At 33.1% G+C, this 19208-nt stretch overlaps 2 protein-coding genes across 4 annotated transcripts in view; one reads left to right on the top strand and one right to left on the bottom strand.

The window, feature by feature from the left end:
- SMARCAD1 (SWI/SNF-related, matrix-associated actin-dependent regulator of chromatin, subfamily a, containing DEAD/H box 1) overlaps positions 1–19208 on the top strand; it is an 85297-nt gene that overhangs the window by 62331 nt on the left and 3758 nt on the right. For all 3 annotated transcript variants that reach the window (XM_065907256.1, XM_065907257.1, XM_065907258.1), the window contains 13 exons: positions 2535–2734; positions 8249–8339; positions 11182–11281; positions 12008–12067; positions 12176–12251; positions 13248–13383; positions 13921–14058; positions 15223–15318; positions 15413–15530; positions 15738–15859; positions 16566–16754; positions 17345–17463; positions 18278–18460. In XM_065907256.1, the coding sequence (XP_065763328.1) occupies positions 2535–2734; positions 8249–8339; positions 11182–11281; positions 12008–12067; positions 12176–12251; positions 13248–13383; positions 13921–14058; positions 15223–15318; positions 15413–15530; positions 15738–15859; positions 16566–16754; positions 17345–17463; positions 18278–18460 (1628 nt within the window). The remainder of the gene's footprint in view (positions 1–2534; positions 2735–8248; positions 8340–11181; positions 11282–12007; positions 12068–12175; positions 12252–13247; positions 13384–13920; positions 14059–15222; positions 15319–15412; positions 15531–15737; positions 15860–16565; positions 16755–17344; positions 17464–18277; positions 18461–19208) is intronic.
- Positions 8959–19208, bottom strand: part of HPGDS (hematopoietic prostaglandin D synthase) — a 46094-nt gene continuing 35844 nt past the window's right edge. Inside the window, exon 7 of the mRNA XM_065907259.1 lies at positions 8959–9218. The gene's annotated coding sequence lies outside the window, so the exon portion shown is untranslated. The remainder of the gene's footprint in view (positions 9219–19208) is intronic.

The raw sequence follows: 19208 nt of genomic DNA, 5'->3' as shown, positions 1-19208 counted from the left end.
ATTTGCATTTTGCACACCCCTTCATTGCCCCTACAAGAATATCAGACATAAAAATTAGAATAGTGTAGCAAACCTTTGTGTACTCATCGCCAGTTTCAGTTACCCGCTTGGAGCTTGTTTCATCTGTCCTCCCTTCTACTCCTCCACTCCCCATCTCCCACCACCTTCCTCTGCCTCTTGCCCTCCCTCCTGCCCCAACGCTTCCTGTAATCTTTGGTGAAGAAGCTGTATCATTTGTTCTATAGGTTCCCAGTCTGGGCTTTTCTGGTTATATTTTCTGTGGAATTAGGAGTGACAAAATTAGATGTTCCCACCAGTACTATTAAATGGTTGGTGATGTGTTCTTTCATCAGGAATTGGTAATATTTGGTTAGTTGTTTGTTTAATGTATGTTTATCTCTTACTTCTCTAGGTTCTGACATATTAAATTGATCTTTTTTGAGTCAAAACTGTTCTTTGTGATTTCTGGTCTTATTACTCTGAAAGGACTTCCTGGATTATATCATACCCATGAATTTTTGTTTTTTTTTCCTTGTGAGAGTCAGACACAACTTAGCGACTGAACAACTTGTAATACCAGTTGTTCACACTTACAATTGTATATTGTGTGTCTTTCCCAATGACTGTAAACCACATGAGAACAGGGAATATGTCTGTATACCAGGTATGTTCACCAGCCAGGGCAGTGATAAATAAAATCGTTACTTTATTAAAAAATAAAACGCAAAGTAAATGGCAGTTGGTTGCAGAAAAAAAGGGTTTTTGATTTTTAACTTTCACGGTTTTGTTTATTTTGTTTTATTTGGGGAGTTACTAGTTTTTAGTGAAAAGAGCATAGACTTTGGAGTCTTTTATCCTGCTTTGTAACCTTGGGAATTGAGCCTTGATTTATTCATCCGGAACTGGTGGACTGATCTTGCAGTTGTGAGGATTTAATGAGCCTTACCTAGCAGTCTCAGGCATATACAAAGCACACACTGTATGTTCCTTTTGTTTTTCTTTTCCTGGCTATTCTTGTTTGTTCTCTCTCACTCATTTATATCACAAACACATACCCAACAATAGACATGAGATTGTTTTTTGGGGTTCCATTAAAAAAAAATACTGTAGTTCTAATAGAACCTCCTTAAAATCTTCAAGGCACTGATTCCTACATATCCTGTTCTTTATGTGTAAATCGTTTCCCTGAAAGTACCAAATGGAAGGTTACATTGTGATTATGAATGTTTGTTATCCTTGTGAAAATATAAAGTAGTGTGCAAATAACTTTGTATTTCACAATGCTGTTTTTTGGCATGCTGAATCTTTGTTTTGTTTTTTATTCCTGCAGTAAAGTAATAATATGGCTTTGGAGCAGATTAAAAGTTTCATTTCTTAACCAACTTACTCTAAGTTAGATATAAAAACTGTGTTAATATAAACTGTATTTTTAATGAAATTTTCTCAGTATATCCTCTACTAAATTTCTATTGCTTGAGCATCAATGTGAACTTAGAAATATTGTGATAACTGGGATTATTTGGAGTTGTTAATGAGATTCTTGTTACGACTTGAAAAAATATGCCAAGTAAGATGTCATGAGTCAAAATCATGTGGTTTTAGTTTAGTTAGCTTTGTTCTGTTCTGAATTTTGTTTGTTTTTCTTTTTGTCCAACAAACAGCTTTCAAATAGCTGCTGGGGTTTTTTCTAATCCTTTACATTAAAAAAAAAAATTTTTTTTTACAGATTTTCAGTGTATATTATTTTTCAGCTATGTGGAAAAATTCTAATTCTGTTAAAACTTCTACATTGTGAAGTAGTCAATATCTCCTTTAGAAAAATAAATATGAATATATTTTGAAAGAAACTCTTGAGTTTTCACACAAAGCCATTTATCCAAGTCTTGTATTAAAATTGATATTATTTTTAAGTTTAATCAAGCTGTTGAATTGATCACAGTTAACTTTTGATTTGGGCAGTATCTTTCCAAGTATTAGTCTCAGTTTAGGGTAAAATATCAAGGGACAATATCAATAATTAAAGTTTTGAAAGCTTGAGGGGTTATACTTTGATGCTAGATAGGGAAAAGTATGTTTCAGGAAAATTAATCTTATAGTCATGTGATTGTATGTCATATTCATAGGATGTAACAAAAATAAGAAATCTGGTCTGCAGTTACTACATTTGGCATCGTTACCTTTGGTAATAGACATGAATCGAGTTTTAAAGGCAAAAAATTGGCTGATAGGAGACATTAACAATTACATTAGAGTTTTTCCCATAAGAGAACAGCTACTAGAATCAAAGTAACAAGCTTGGGATTGTGTATTTTGAAGAGAAAGATGTATTTTATTTCAACATGATGAATTTAAGATGGCAGATTTATCAAAGAGAAAATATGAGAATGAAAATGCTGGTTGTCTTTGCACTTGGTTTAGGAAGGTCATTAATAAAAGTTTAAGAAACTTTTTCATCACAAAGAAAGAAATTGAGATTGACTCTCCATTTGACTCTAGATCTGAACTGATAAATTATTTTTCTTTTCATGCCATAGTTCACAAAGATGTCCAAAACGAATGGCTTATCAGAAGATTTGATATGGCACTGTAAAACACTGATTCAAGAAAGGGATGTAGTTATAAGGCTTATGAACAAATGTGAAGACATTTCAAATAAACTGACAAAACAAGTTACCATGCTCACTGGAAATGGAAGTGGATGGAACACAGAGCAACCCTCCATTCTAAACCAAAGGTAACACTTGTATGCACCTATTTATTGTTTTATCTCAGTTATGTACGTTTTTTAAATTTATTTCTACGTTGTGCCTAGGAAACTTTCCTAAAATGGTATATAAGTGGTGTGTGAATTCTTTTCCATTGATCTCCACTGCCCTTCTCCTCAGTCAGGATATTTTCCTCCATTATCACATTGTAAGTTAGAGGGAGAAAATATTATGGTCTTGCATAACCTGTGTTTTCCTTGTGATGGCAGATAATTTCTTATACAGTCATAGAACCTGAAAAGGTGGTTTTAGCTAATTTAGGGCTTTGAAGAGTCAACTGCTCAATTGTATCAATGTAAAAATTTGTCTTAGTTCAATTTCTTTTTAATCATGAATGAAATGATTAAAATATCCTATGTATGTGATTAAATGTTTTAAATGCTTTCAAAAGCCCAAATTTTTTAATATTTTTGAGGTAAAAACACAGAAAATGAGGATACTTTTATTAAATAGATTATATAAGGAAAAATGATAAAAAAAGAAAAAATACAAGAAGTATATTGCCCCACCTGCTGCTGTCAGTAAAATACCTTGTCAGAATTCTTGCAAAAAAATAAGCTACTAAAGTATTTTCACTAAAAAATATTGTCCAACAACCAGAACATACTTAACACAGCATTTTGTGATTGTGAACATCCCTTCTTTGCATGATGTTGGTGGGCAGACGGTTTGTTTTGAACTTCTTTTAAAAGTTTATTTTTAAGTTGTCTGGAAACTTAGAACTGTTGAGAATGCTTTCATTTTTAAAAAGGTATAAAACTGTTTACTGTGATAATCCATACAGAGGCAGAAACATGAAAACAATCGAGGTTTCTAAGATCAGAGCCTAGTTAGAATTACTTATGATATATCCATACTCTGCAGTGTTATGTAATTTTTTAAATGAATTATTTCTTTTTGGAATATTTCTGGTAGGTATATAATAAGATTAGCACCAGGACCTCATTAAAACTAATTACCTTCGTTGGTGATTTTATATGCTTCTGATATTTTACTAAGTTAGTGATCAAAGCATATTTGCTGATCATTGGTTAATTAAAAGTCAAGATATGAAAAAAAAAAATCAAGATATGGTTACTGGCCTTTAATAGTAAGCTACAATCTTTTCTGTGCCCTTCTAGGGTGCTATGGGATGGTGTAGGGAAACGTGATGCAGTTCCCACAAAGAAGCTCTTTTCTCTGTTGCATAGAAAGAACTATGACCATGTCAGCAAATTCATCTCCTAAAAGTGTAGTTGGAGCTGCTCCTTCTTGTTCTACAGCATTGGATATGGGGAGTTCTTCACTCTACAAGGCTTACCCAGTTGAGTCTACTTTATCATAATTTGGATTTTAAAAAATCAAGTGCTTTATTGCATCACTTAAAAAATTTCTCTCTTAAACCCACGTCCACAAAGTCCTGTCACTTGTAAATAGTATGATCAGATATTAAAGCTATCCTTTCCATTAGACTGAAGATTTTTTTTATGAAATATTGAACAGATGAGAAAAATAGTTAATTTTTTTTAGGTGCTTATTGGATCTAGTCCAAAGTACGACTTCTGAAAACCTGTACAGATAGTCTAGAGTTTATTTAGATACACTTTTAGGGGGTGAAATTTGTTGTCTTGGCTTTTGTTTTAACCATTGTAAGTTGCACAAGCAACTTGCAGATTTTTACTTGGTATACTGGCCAAGCATAATGGCTGCTTAGTATAGAAACATTTAAAGTACTTTCCTTGCCTTAGGAAAGGATTTATTAGCACAGAAGAAAATATTAAGCAATCCTGATGAATAACCTGTTGTGCTTTTGCTTAACAGAATGAATTCTTTGTAGTAAAGTTTATTTTGAAGCAAAATCATGTTAACTGTTTTCCTATTATGAATTTACCAGAATTATAACAGAAAAATAACCTTTTAGAGATAAAATGCAGACATAGTGTAGCTGTGACATATTTTTATCTATGTAATACACTGTTAAAGTCCTGGCAAGAGAAAAAATTCTCATATGTATCTCAAAACCATTAGCATTCATAATCTTTATTTTAAAACATCAAAGTTAAAGTTGCCTTAAGTTAAAATATAATAATGCAGTGAGGGAAAAGTTAAAAAAAAAAAACCTCAGCATTACTCCTGTTTTATTCCTATCATAAATGTAGCTATCTCTCAAGCTTTAGCATTTAATCAGCATTTTGTCAGCTTTATATTGTTCTAACTGAAAAGATATCTGAAAAGATATTCAGTGTAAAATAATATTTAATCATGTATGTCCTGTCTTTTTCTGGGCTAATCTACTAAGGTTCTTCTGATCTTGTTCATCCTCAACTTGACAGGGTGATTCTATATCCTCTTCCTAAACAGTTGCTGTGAAACCATTTGACAGTGACGTCAAATGCAAATCTATACTGCACACATAATCCAACTAACTCAGAGTCCTATGATATAAATATTTTAGTAGTTTGGATACTGCTATTAGTACAAACTATTATTGTGGTAGTATTTTCAGCATTCATGTTATACTTAAAGGATATAAATTTTTGATCAATTAGAGTCCCTCATCTGTTTCATATGAACTACTGCAAAAAGTTTAGCCCTCTACTTCTGCATTTTACACTTAAATTTAGCACATTGTATATACTCCAGTTTTCTATTTCAGGCCTTTCTCACCTTTCAAAGTAATTTTGAAGCTATTTTTTCTCTGACAGGAAATTTAAACCCAATTTAATTTCCCTCTGAAAAGAAATCAAAGTAACTTATATCTGAAAGGATTTTCCCCCCTAACAAAACAAGTAACTTTAAACATGCTGCCTCATTTTCTTTTATGACGTCAGAAAATCTTAAAATCACTTTTTTCGTCTTTGGGAGGTAAGAAAACCTGCAATGCAGGATAGTTATGGTCCCTTACTGGGAAGAGATCACTTACCCACCTCACAAGACCCTGGCTATACTTCTTACCATTCAGATAACCCTGAGCAGTTTATATTCTTAACCTGTAAACTTGTGGTTGGGGTTCATACGCAGTCAAAAGTTTTTAGAAAACTTTGAAATGTTAAGATTAATGGGAAGTGTAATTGTATAGCAACTAAATATTAGTGATTGACAGAGAAAGACTATAGCTGCCCTGTTTTAAAACTTGTCTTAACAAGTGAATTGGAAAAGTGTTTGCCAAAACTGCATTTTCAGTGATCCTTCTGCTTTCTGAAAAGATTTGTGTTACGGGCAGCAGTGCTGCAACAGACAGTTACTTGGAATTTAGGTAATTTAGTTACTTGTAATTTAGATAAATCGAGCAGAAGAGCAAATACACACATACATGTACTCAGTAAAGGTATTTAATGTCATGATCAGAACAACTACTATACCTACTTTATGAATGTGGATGAAACAATTGTATTTGAATGGAAAATTCAGTGTAGTAGATGGTTTTCAAAATCATCACTTTTTAAAATTTTATATATAGTTAAGGATATTTTAATAGACTCCTTTCTCAACATGTGTTGGTGATGCATAAATTCAGTCATTTTGTTTGTTAAAAATATTTATTGGGTATTTGTGGTCAGTTTACATTGAGAGAGCTTATTGGCTCTTGGCATGTGTATATAACTGATGTAATGTGCCTACCTTATCAAGTTTTTCATCATTTTCATGGAATGTGAACCTTGATCTGTGGGGGATGACTAAGATGTTAGGAATGACTCAGAAACATAATAGAAAGTTCAATTTAAAAATAGAAAGTCCTGACTGTAGAGTAGGTGGGTCAGAGAGAGAAAACTTTCCTGTTTGCTGTTCAGTGATTGAAGGCAGAGCTCTGGATCAGACCTGGATTGAATACCAGCTCTACCACTGTTGACACAGATTTGGATAACTGTGACCTTAGGCAAGTTACTTAACTTCTCTGAATCCCAGGGAGGATTTCTTATCTGTAAATGGAGATGATTATAGTAATAGTACCTACTTTATAATGTAGGTTAAATAAAGTAATAATGCATGTAAACCCCATAGTAGAGTGTCTCGAATCCAGTATTAGCATTTATTCTGACTACCAGTATAGTAGAATTTATTTGGATCTGGAAAATTGAAATACCTTCAATAGTATATTCTACTTATTATTACTTTTGTAATGGCATAGAAATAGTATTGGCCAAAAAGACCAAAGACATTTTAAGAAATGAACTGTAAAGACTTCAGCAACACTGCTAACTTTTTTCTACCTCTGCTTTTAATTTTTTCACATGAGAAATGTTTTGCAGATTGCACACCCCACAGTTGTAGAATAGGTTCTGATTTAAGACGGATACCTTTCTACCTTACCTGCTTGACCCCAGCTCTAGTTAAAGTGTCGATTTCAGAATCTGACCCATTAACTGTTTATCATACCCATTGCTGTGTCAAGACATGTTCTCTATGTGCAGGTAGGATATGTGTAACAGAAAGAGACAAGAGTCAGAGCTGTAGAATGAAGAGCATGGCCTTGTCCTAAGTTTTCATGTTAATGTGAGGTTTAAGCTGCCCTCGAGAGTATAAATAAGAATATGCTTTTGAATGAGAGAGACTTTCTGAGTTAAAATTTTAGCCATAAAATTTTGCTTTGTAGTTATGCAGTCTCAGGCAAATTGCTGAGCCTCAGGTTTTTTCATTTGTTAAAATGAAAATAGCCTACCTCTATGGAATACTAAAAGATTGAATAAGGTGATACCTGAAAGTGATATTTTTGTGTATCTGTGTATATAGTAGATGTTCAGTAAATACTAGTTTTTAACAACTTGAACTTTCAGAAAAAACTGTTGTTTTCATCCACTGTAACCCTTCCATGTTACCTTTCAAGAAAGTTAATCCCAGGGATTAATTTGTTATGTGTTCAGAAATTAAATAACATTTTGACACTTGCCTGCTGTTTTCTATTCATTGGTATTTAATTGACCCCCCCCAGCAAGTTTACATTTATACGTAATTCAAACATAAATACACAATGCATACATGCTCTATAATTATATATACCAGTGACATTAAAGGTGATTGACATTCATTCAGAAAGTGTTTATTAAATCAGCCTGGCAAAGTAGCAAATTATGCTTATGTTTTTGTTCTGATACTTTAAGTTCCTCAGTGTGCTAATACTCATTCATATCAATACATTTTTCTAATATAAATGTTAGCTTTGTAATATGTTACCATGGTTAATAGTCTAATTGTTACGTAATTAATTTCGTAGCATTACATTTTAACTGAATACAGCAATACCTTTTGTAATTCTTATTGCCAGGATAAGTAAGTCAATAAATACAGAATAAAATTTGAGAGACTTTTTAAAACATATTATGTTTTGGGTTCATTTTCTTAAGTGAAAATAACTTTTATTAATAACAATAAGTTAAAAGGTAAGGCCACACCTAGATACTTTCCTTTTTGTGTGCGTTGTAAACCTAAAGTGCGTCTCAGAAAACTAGTAGAGAAAGTGGATAGAATTATAAATCTGTAACATTCGGTAACTCTCTTTTTACCAGTTTGTCACTCAAGCCCTATCAGAAGGTTGGTTTGAATTGGCTGGCATTGGTACATAAACACGGACTTAATGGCATTTTGGCAGACGAAATGGTAAGTAGTACTCTATTTGTAGGATATGTTGTTAATAGGCATCTTTGCTGTCATTTAAAAAATGAAAATTTCCCTCGACCCTGTTAGTCTACTGCTCTTAGCAAAGTGTAAGCGCTCTTACCTTTCGCAGTTTTCTATTGCTTATGTGAGTTTTAGTCTCCTTACTTCCTCTCGGAAATGAAAATAGGTTTTTTGTCTTTCTCATCAAATTAATAAATATGTTTTTAAAATTAGATGTTACATAAAAATACATAGAAAAAAACAGTATCACACATAATCGTAGCACCTTAAAATAAGTGTTTATTTTGCTGTATCCTTCCAGATTATTCTGCAGACGTGTTTGAATGCGTCATACATATATACACATATACATATATATCTTACACTAAAAGATATTTTAGTGTATGTGCTTTTCTTGCACTGCAGGCAGATTCTTTACCCACTGAGCCACCTGGGAAGCCTGTCTGTGGTTTTCTATAGCTGCCTTTAAAATTGATCTAGGAAGTTCATTACAGCCAATAGTCCAAGTATTGTCATGTAGAAACTTGACCTTTAATCTAACTTTTACCTTCTTTCCTCCAGCTAAACTTTTTAAAGTGTTTATTAAAAATGAATCATGTTCAGTAGAGAAAATGTTTATTGAATATCTATTGTATTAAATTGTGGTGGGGGTGGTGTTCAGTCTCTTAAGTCATGTCCGACTGTTTGTGACAACATGGATTGCAGCACGCAGGTTTCCCTGTCCACTATTTCCTGGAGTTTGCGTATGTCTGTCGAATCAAGGATGCCATCCAACCATCTGATCCTCTGTCACTCTCTTCTCCTGTCCTCAATCTTTCCTAGCATCGGGGTCTTTTCCAGTGAGTCAGCTCTTTTACACTGTGTAAAGTTACAAAATAAAAATTAACAAAGATAATAATCCTTGTCCTCTATTTCACTTCTAGTAAAATAATCTTCAGTATTTTAAGACCGTTCCCACATATATCTCATACTTTTGTTAAAACACAGAAGTGATTTAGAAAAGTGAATAATATATGCGGAATTTAAAAATAATTAGAAGTTATATATAGAATATAGAATAGTACAATTGTGGAAACTGGACTTGGAAATCAAATCTAGGTTCTGGATCCACATTTGTCTTTCATGGGTTGTCTGACCTTTACCAAATGACCTAATCTCTCAAGGTTAAAGTTAATAAAACATAGGTTATTCCTATATCGTAAGATTATATTTGGTGTCAAATGAGATATATTATGTGGAACTGTTTTTGTATCCTGTAAATTACAATATTTATGATAAGGTAGTGTCTGCTAGGGCTTCCCTAACAAAGTATTAAAGACAGGGAGACTTAAACAACAGAAATAGCTCATAGTTCTGGAGACTGGAAGTCTAAAATCAAAGTGTTGGCAGGTTTGGTTTCACCAGAGGCTCCCGTCTGGTTTGTAGATAGGCACATTGCTGTGTCCTCACATGGCTTTCCTCTGGGCACATTCAGTCTCTTCTTAAAGAGAGGGGTTGGGCCCTTACCCTTATGACCGTATTTAACTTACCTCTTTAAAGGCTTTATCTCCAAAAAATCTTAACATTGGGAGTTAGGACTTCAACATGTAAATTTGGGGTTTGGGAGCAATTCAGTTCCTAACAGTTGGCAATGTTTAGCTCTCCTGAGGAGCTATACTTCCTCTTTAGCCTTTTTTTGGAGAAGGCAATGGCACCCCACTCCAGTACTCTTGCCTGGAAAACCCGTGGACGGAGGAGCCTGGTAGGCTACAGTCCATGGGGTTGTGAAGAGTTGGACACGACTGAGCAATTTCACTTTCACTTTTCACTTTCATGCATTGGAGAAGGAAACGGCAACGCATTCCAGTGTTCTTGCCTGGAGAATCCCGGGGATGGGGGAGCCTGGTGGGCTGCCGTCTGTGGGGTCGCGCAGAGTCAGACATGACTGAAGCGACTTAGCCGCAGCAGCAGCAGCCTTTTTTTTAATATAATACTTTATTGATGTGCATACAAATTTTCAGCTTAGTGACTTTTTACATGTATGTACACCCATGTGACTGCCTCTTGATCAACATTTCCATCATCCCAGAAAGTTGCCTTATGCTCCTTTTTAGTCATAAACACCACCACTATTCTGACACCTATCACAGTACAATAATTTTTTTTTTCTGATTTCTGAACTTTATATGAATAGATCCATACAGTATATACTGTGTAAACAGTTTCTGGTTCATTTGGTACGTAATAAAATTACTAAGATTAATCCATGCTCTTATATGTATCAGTGGTTTGGTGATGGTGCTTTTTATCCACTCTCCTGGCAGTTTAGATTATTGATGGCAGTTTAGATTATTTCCAGTGTGTGGTTATTATAATAAAACTGCATCAGTATTCTTACCCAAGATTTTTCATGGACATATGCTCTCATATCTCTTGAATATATTCTTAGGAGTAAAATTGCTGAGTAATAGGATGGGTATATATTCAACTCCAGTTAGTCAATGGAACGCCGTTTTCCATCAATCCAGTATGTATTAAATGGTTGCTTCATATTAACAATTACCGAAATTATATCCTTTATGTGCAAGCAGAGGTCTTTAATATTAGTATCACATACTAGCTAGCAGTTAAAGTACATCGCAGTCTTTAAGTTGTAGTATCAATTGGCGACTATGATCTGTTTTATGGCTATTGAGAACTAAGAATATAGTAGAGTTGCATTGTGGTGAATCATAAATAAAACCAGAAATATTCTTTTTTCTTTTATTTTCCCAGTATTTATTTGGGTCTTTTGTTTGTTTTTACATTTAATATGTTTTTCTTTTAAACATTTTCTTTTTAGGGTCTGGGAAAAACTATTCAAGCCATTGCATTTCTGGCGTACCTCTATCAGGAGGGTAATAAAGGTCCTCATTTGATCGTTGTTCCAGCATCAACTATAGGTTTGTAATACTGTGGACAATTTTACTTGACTAAATGGTGTTTTATATGTATGAAGGGAAGAAAAACTGTGTGTGTGTGTGAGATTTCTTAGTTTGTGGAGGTGAATGTTCATTTCTGTGGTTTCCTTATAACTTTTCTCCCTTTGCATATGTGTGTTATTATACTGGAAGTCTTTTTAAAGAAAAGAACTCCAGTATAAGTTAGTTATTCAGCTTATAAATTATTAGAGATTAAGTACCATTTGAAAAGATTATTTGTTTTTGTAGTACTTTTAAAGGTTGTTTTCATGAGTAACTAATTTAAGGGAAGCTAAGTGATTTAAACTTACAATTAAACATTTATTAAGTGAGAAATATGCAATTCATCCCAATTCAAATTACTGTTTCATTCTTTTTCAATTGATTGTAGACTGGAGTCAGAGAATGTATGTATGAACGTAACACCTTCCCCCCCCCCCAAAAAAAGAAACCTCAAAATTAGAAATTAATAATCATCTATAAATATAATGATTGGGCTTCTGCTCTTTATTTTGATGCCACCTGAAAATCTTCGTCATTTTAATCATCAGGGATAAAATTGTGAAGAGTGTGATTTTTCAAAGTCATCTTTTGTTACTTTATAAAAGAAGAATTTCCTGGTAGATCTTGTTAGACTTCAGTGTTCATTTCATTGCACACATATATCCTGTTGTAGCATATGCAAGTAATATCTCTTTTGTCTCATAGATAACTGGTTAAGAGAAGTTAATTTATGGTGCCCCACTTTAAAGGTGCTCTGTTACTATGGTAAGAATATGTCATTTTTCTCTTAACTTTGGAAGCTTCTTTAAAATCTTAACATACAGTTAAGTACAATAATACAATCAATTTGTATGTTTCATCTTTAAATTCTAGGTTCTCAAGAAGAACGTAAACAGATTAGATACAACATTCATAGCAGATATGAAGAATACAATGTAATTGTGACCACGTAAGTATTGAGGAAAAAAAACTGGAAGAAAAAAAATGTTGTACAGCCCCCAAATCTTTTTTTAAAATGTTTTTAAAATAGTAGTAGTAAAATGAAATAAAATTTATACTAACGACTATGCATCAAAAGTAATAGAATGAGTTATGGTGAAGATTTAGGCATTTTTCAGTTTGGTATATAGTACCGTAATAACACTTTTTAATTAATTCTGTAGGAGACCATGATTAAAAGAATTCATCCAGAAATCATCTTTTCTTAATAAAAGAGACTCCATTTTCATATGTAGTCTTGTACTGCTGCTGCTGCTGCTGCTAAGCTGCTGTTAATTGTTATTTCTTGGATTAACTCTACCAGTTTAATATAATGAACAACAAAACACAGCACATTATGTTCTTAACAGAAATGTCTTAGCTTCACATTTTTTCCCCTACTGCTTCTTAAAATATAACAATTCATAAAGCACAGTGTGTGAAAATTGCAGATCACATATAAATTGTACCCAAATTGACCTCTTCCAGGATGTGTAGAGATTGTCTAATTCCAACATATAAATTGTCTTTTAACTGCATATTGTAGCTTTTGTAACTTGGTTACATGTACATCATCCTCCCTGGTAGCTCAGATGGTAGAGTATCCGCCTGCAGTGCAAGGGACCTGGGTTTGATCCCTTAATCAGGAAGAGCCACTGGAGAAGGGAATAGCTACCCACTCTAGTAATCTTGCTTGGAGAATTCCATGGACAGAGGAGTCTGGCAGGCCATAGTCCATCAGGTCGCAAAGAGTCTGACACAACTAAGTGACTAACACGTACACACTTACATGTACATCAATAAGTATTGGATATAAGTGCATCAGTATTTACTTGAGTACCAGCTGTGTTAGGTACTGGCTATTAGAAATATATAAATAAAAATAATTTTTTGAAACATTAATCTCACGTGAGTCCATGCTTTTAAAGGTTTATTCTTAGAGACTGATTTTTTCTTTTGGTGACAGGTATAACTGTGCCATCAGCAGTTCTGATGATCGTAGTCTATTTCGTCGGCTGAAACTGAATTATGCAATTTTTGATGAGGGCCATATGCTGAAGAATATGGGCTCCATCCGCTACCAGCACCTTATGACAATTAATGTAAGAGAATGTTCTCTGAATTTTTCCAAGAATGATAAAGTTTCAGATTTTGTGTATGTGTGTGTATGGTATTTTACATCAGGGACCAGCAAACTTCTTCTTCATAGGACCAGATAAGTAACTTTTCATGCTCCATGGGCCATTCAGCTACTATCACTTGTTTTTTGCTTTTTCTTTTTTTTAAACCCTTTAAAAATGTAAAAACCATTCTTAGCTCATGAGCTTCAGTTTGCCGACCTTTGTACTATAGGATAAACTTTATGGATATCAGCTATAATCTGTCTTCTTTCATTGCTTCATAGAAAAGTAATGTGGGAACATGAATTACCCACTTATAAACTGAATGTTTTATACATTCTACCTTGAAGTACAATAGATGATAATTTTTTAGAATTACTTATCTTTCATCACAGAATATTTTATTACTAATAATGGTTTTAATTTTTTTCTCCTCCACTGAGGGAGATAACTAAAAAGTATATAGATCTTTTTTTCTTTTAAGGCAACACTAAATCTAAACTTTACCTTTGTTCATAGGCAAATAACCGTCTGCTGCTCACAGGCACACCTGTGCAGAATAACCTGTTAGAACTCATGTCGCTGTTGAATTTTGTTATGCCACACATGTTCAGTAGTAGCACCAGTGAAATACGAAGAATGTTTTCTTCTAAGACAGTAAGCATAAATTCATATTTTTTTTTTCAAATGTCTTACTTTGTGTTTTACCTGAACCATTTTTTTGTTTTGTCTTTTTTCTTGTTTTCATTGGACATATATGTCCTATGAAATAAGTTTAAGTGGTTGATATCCCTGTATTTGGATGAGTTGGGAAGTCAGCCAAAATACAATGGGAAATAAACTGGAGGCTTCTATAATCATTGTCTAAAAGTTTTGGTTTTTAATATCCTGATTTTCTGAATCATCATTTCAAATCAGTGGATAGCTCAGATATTTAATATGTGGAGAAAGTTTGATTGTATCATCTTCTTTTTTAAAATTAAATAAATTAGCGTTTTTTGTAATAGGTAAGCTATAAAACTGAACAAGGTAGAATATCCCAAAAATTCATATACTGATAGATTTGTTTTGCATTAACACTCCATAAATTAAAAGTCACAATAAAGACATCTTATTTACAAGAAAATATGGTTAATTTTTTCCCCATTACTTAGAAAAAGTGAGAGTATAGTTTTCAGGAACTCTGATTTTCCAGCACAACAGTGTTTATATAGGTTCTTGACACTCTCACAAATCACATGTATTTTGTGAGAATTTTCTGATAATCTTCTCCTGTCAGCTGCCTTTCTAATTTCATTAATGTATTCCCTTCCACGTGGTGGCCTTAGCAGATCATAGGATATGGAGGATTCCTTTAAAATCTTGGTATAAAATTCCTCTTCTCCAAAATTAACAGGTTTTGGCTAGGAACTGCCCTGTTTGTGTAGACTAATGATTTGCATCACCTGCGCTAGCTTTCTTTGGGGGCCATTTTCCACAAATAGATACAAGTTCCTACTTATCTCTCTCTTTACCTCCACCCAAACTCCCTTAAATACACACATATCTTTTTAAGAGTTATCTGTGTAATCAGTAATGACTCATGAGTTAATTTCTTCTGAACACTATCATAGTGCAGTTCAATTTCATTACCTCCGGAGAGTACATGATTTGTCGCAAAACCTGAAAGTACATGTGGAGTCTTAAGTACTATATGTCAGCCCAGAATTCAAGTTCCATCTAGAATTAATTGAATTTCTATGGGAAACAACTCAGAATGTAGTGAGGGAAAGTTTCATGTTGTGTAATAACTTTAAAATGTCATGTTCTTACTTTACTTAGAAATCAGCAGATGAGCAAAGTATATATGAAAAGGAGAGAATAGCACATGCAAAACAAATTATAAAACCATTTATTCTCAGAAGAGTAAAAGAAGAGGTAACTCTTATCTGTATATTTTTATTATGATTGGTTTTAAAATCTTTTTTACTCTTTATTTGAATGATCTGCTTAAACTGTTTTCCTTTCATAGGTTCTCAAGCAGCTGCCCCCCAAAAAAGATCGAATTGAGTTATGTGCAATGTCAGAGAAGCAGGAACAACTCTATATGAGTCTCTTCAACAGATTGAAAAAGTCTATCAATAACATGGGTATAACCTTATTTTCACAATTTTATGTAAAGAATAATCCTGTACTGGAACTGCTTTTTTGTTTAATCATATGATAATGGGATTTGCTTTTTTTTAAGTTCGAATTTGAAGAAATAGTTTTAAAACCTTTTGTTTGCATTGAGATGTATTTCGGCAAACAGCCATCAACTTGTTTTTTTTTTTTAATGTGTACTTTTTGGATCACAGAAAAAAATACAGAAATGTGCAATGTCATGATGCAATTGAGAAAAATGGCCAATCATCCTTTATTACATCGCCAATATTACACAGCTGAAAAACTCAAGGAAATGTCTCAGCTTATGCTAAAGGTAAGGATTTTGTATAACAGTATGCTTTATTAGCACTATTAAGCTTGAGATTCATTGTTAGTCTAAAAGTCAGACCATTGAACCTAATAAGGATATTAACCCTTTAACCAAATATTTAAGAAAAACATTTTTAAGACAAAGTTGAGAACAATTAGGAGACAGAAGAGCCAAGGATTGACAGCCTACATCAAGAGTCAGCCAACTGTGACCATAAGACCCAATATGACAGTAGCTATGTTTACAAATAAAGTTTTGTTCTAACATAGCCATATGCTTTTGTTTTCATGTTTTCTGTAACTGTTTTTATATTAAATTCATGGAAAATTTTAGACATGTGAAAGTAGAGGGAGTTGTGTAATGAAAGCTTCTGCCTGTGTAGCCTTCACCCATATTCTGCAGTTACCATCGGGAATGAGACTGCTCCCTCTTGTTTCACCTAGAATCCTCCCCAGGATTATTTTGAACCAAATTGTAGACATTATTTCAGCTGTAAATATATCAGTATGTTAGCTCTAAAACAGTAAGAACTTATCTGCATTATAGCTAAAAAATAAATATTAATTTCCTTTGCCAAATCTGTTGCACTGAAATATCTAATGACTTAAATGTTTTATCTGATCTGAACAATTTTATTAGATTGTTTTAATCATATTATAAATTACCTTCATTTTGAGGTTTATATTGTTTTGTTCTGTTTTATTTTGAGGAACCTACACATTGTGAGGCTAACCCTGACCTGATCTTTGAAGATATGGAAGTTATGACAGACTTTGAATTACATGTACTTTGTAAACAGTATCGACATATTAATAACTTCCAGTTAGACATGGACTTGATTTTAGATTCTGGAAAATTTCGAGTTTTAGGATGCATCTTGTCTGAATTGAAGCAGAAGGTACTAAAGAAGAATATTTCTCCCTTATATGTTTTCCCAATTAGTTCAGCTACTTTAAAATAGTTCTGGCATGATTTGACTTTCTTGAGGTTTTAGTCCATGTTCTACATTCTTCTAGAAATTAGTGTTTTGAGCATTTTTTGGATGTATTTGGGCATGTTTTCCTGATTACTTTTCCACCATCTAATAGAAGTTAGTAGAATATATTGATTTTTAAAATAAAATTGATTGTCATTATTTCATAGGTGACATTCTATATAATTGCTTCAAACTTAGTATTTTGAAGATACAATGGTAACAAGTTAATCCTTATATGTGAGCATTAACATAAATTAATGCATAATGTTTACATGTGAAATAGCTTAGATTTGTAAGATCACAACCTAATTAGTATTTTTTGTAGCTATTCCCATTAATTAGTCTTAAAAATCAATTTTAGGTTCAAAGTTTAGAAGATAATTTGTATACAATCTAAGAAATTTATCTTAGCTATGATTTCTTGATTACTATTATTATTAAAGAAGCAGTTTTTCATTAGATACTTACAATTTTATTTTTTATGTATCTAACTAATATATGTATTTCCACAGGGTGATAGAGTTGTATTATTTAGCCAATTTACCATGATGCTGGATATTTTAGAGGTTCTCTTAAAACATCATCAGCATAGGTACCTCAGATTAGATGGGAAGACTCAGATTTCTGAAAGGTAGGTATACTTTGGTTTCAGAAAATCTCTCTACCTTACTCTCAAATAAGAGTAAATGTTAGAATTTTAAATGTCTAGAGCTTTTCATGGAGTCGTATGTTGCTTGGAGTCTTATGTTTGGTTACTTTCGATCATTCATTACCTTAAGATGAGGAAAATTTAATTTTTGGTCTGAATCATGTTCAAATATATTTTGAAACAACTAGTAGAGTTATATGTGTTTCAGTGCTTTTCTCTTTGAAAATCATTCTGAGTCTAGAGCACATTATCTTTAAACCAAGATTACCTTAAAATCTTGGACTTTTCTTATTTTGAGGGTAGTTGAGTAAGTTTGGGGTTTTGGTTGTCTTAAAAGCAGTGCTTTTTCTAGTGTGTTTAAACTGCATTATATCTTTGGTTTATTTTTTTATCAGCCAGACTAAATTTTTTTTTCCTGCATTGAGTAGGAAGAGAAGTAATGCTAAAGAGAATACACCGTTATAGTTTAATCTTGAAATGCGTGGTTCATCAGGTATATTGTCTGTGAGTCATAGCTGACTGACTCTAAGAAGGTTAAAGATCACAAAGCCGTATCAGAATTTAGAAAAGCCAAGAATCTTTTCACAAAAGACAAAATTAGGAATTAATCAAACCTGCATAGTTAAAAGTAAGAATTATTAATAGTAGGGAGATAAATGGTATAGAAAAGAAAAATAACTAGAGTGCCAAGAGCATATATTTACATCTTGAAGTTTATTTTCCACGTGATGTGATTGCTTTCAGTTTTCATTATAAACCTTTTTGTGAGATTTAACCTTATATATTTATCTTATAGGATTCATCTAATTGATGAATTTAATACCGATATGGATATCTTTGTGTTTCTGCTGTCAACAAAAGCTGGTGGCTTAGGAATAAACCTGACTTCAGCGAATGTTGTTATACTTCATGACATTGACTGTAATCCTTACAATGACAAACAAGCAGAAGATAGATGCCATAGAGTAGGCCAGACGAAGTGAGTGTTTGCAGTTGAAATTTATTTTTAATCAAATGCCAGTTTAATCTCTATAGAATATTAGAATATGATCTGTCAGATATCCTACCTTCATTGTTTGTTTTTTATATTTTCAGCAAAGCAAGGCTCCTGTGGTATTTTATACCAACAGTGTTGGATATGAACTCCACTATGTAACCTATTCATATTCTAGTAATTAAAGCAGGGAATTCCTTGGAGGTTCAGTGGTTAGGACTAGGCATATTCACTGCCAGGAGCGCGGGTTCAATCCCTGGTTGGGGAACTAGGATCCCACAAGCTACATGGTGCAGCCTAAAAAATAAAACAGAATAACCACCCACCCCCAGTCCATATCGTTCTGCAACTAATGAAAATGAAGTCCTACCAATGGCCCACCCAGCCCCTTTGAAAAAGATTAGTAATTGAAATAACTTCTTGTTAAACCATGTAGGAGCCAGACAGATTTGGTAATGTGATACAGTTGCTTCCTTCTTACCTCATAGGAAATAGATTATGTGAGCTGTAGGTATTTTAGGTGAAAGTTAAATTAGACATTGCTCACAGGACATAAAGAGGTGAAAATACCTATAATTCAGCTCTGTTCTCAATGTAAACAGCAAACAATCAGTCTTTGGGGGGTATTTTACTGTATTTCCAAAAGACATTGATAAGTTCATTTATGAACCAAATATTTATTAGTACTTGTTGTAGAACTAAAACCTCCTATGTAATCTTTGTACTTTACAAC

Source organism: Muntiacus reevesi, chromosome 16 (genome assembly GCF_963930625.1).
Source record: "Muntiacus reevesi chromosome 16, mMunRee1.1, whole genome shotgun sequence".
NCBI lineage: Eukaryota > Metazoa > Chordata > Mammalia > Artiodactyla > Cervidae > Muntiacus > Muntiacus reevesi.
The sequence above is the reverse complement of the archived record's forward strand: the minus strand, read 5'-3'. Positions and strand labels throughout refer to the sequence as shown.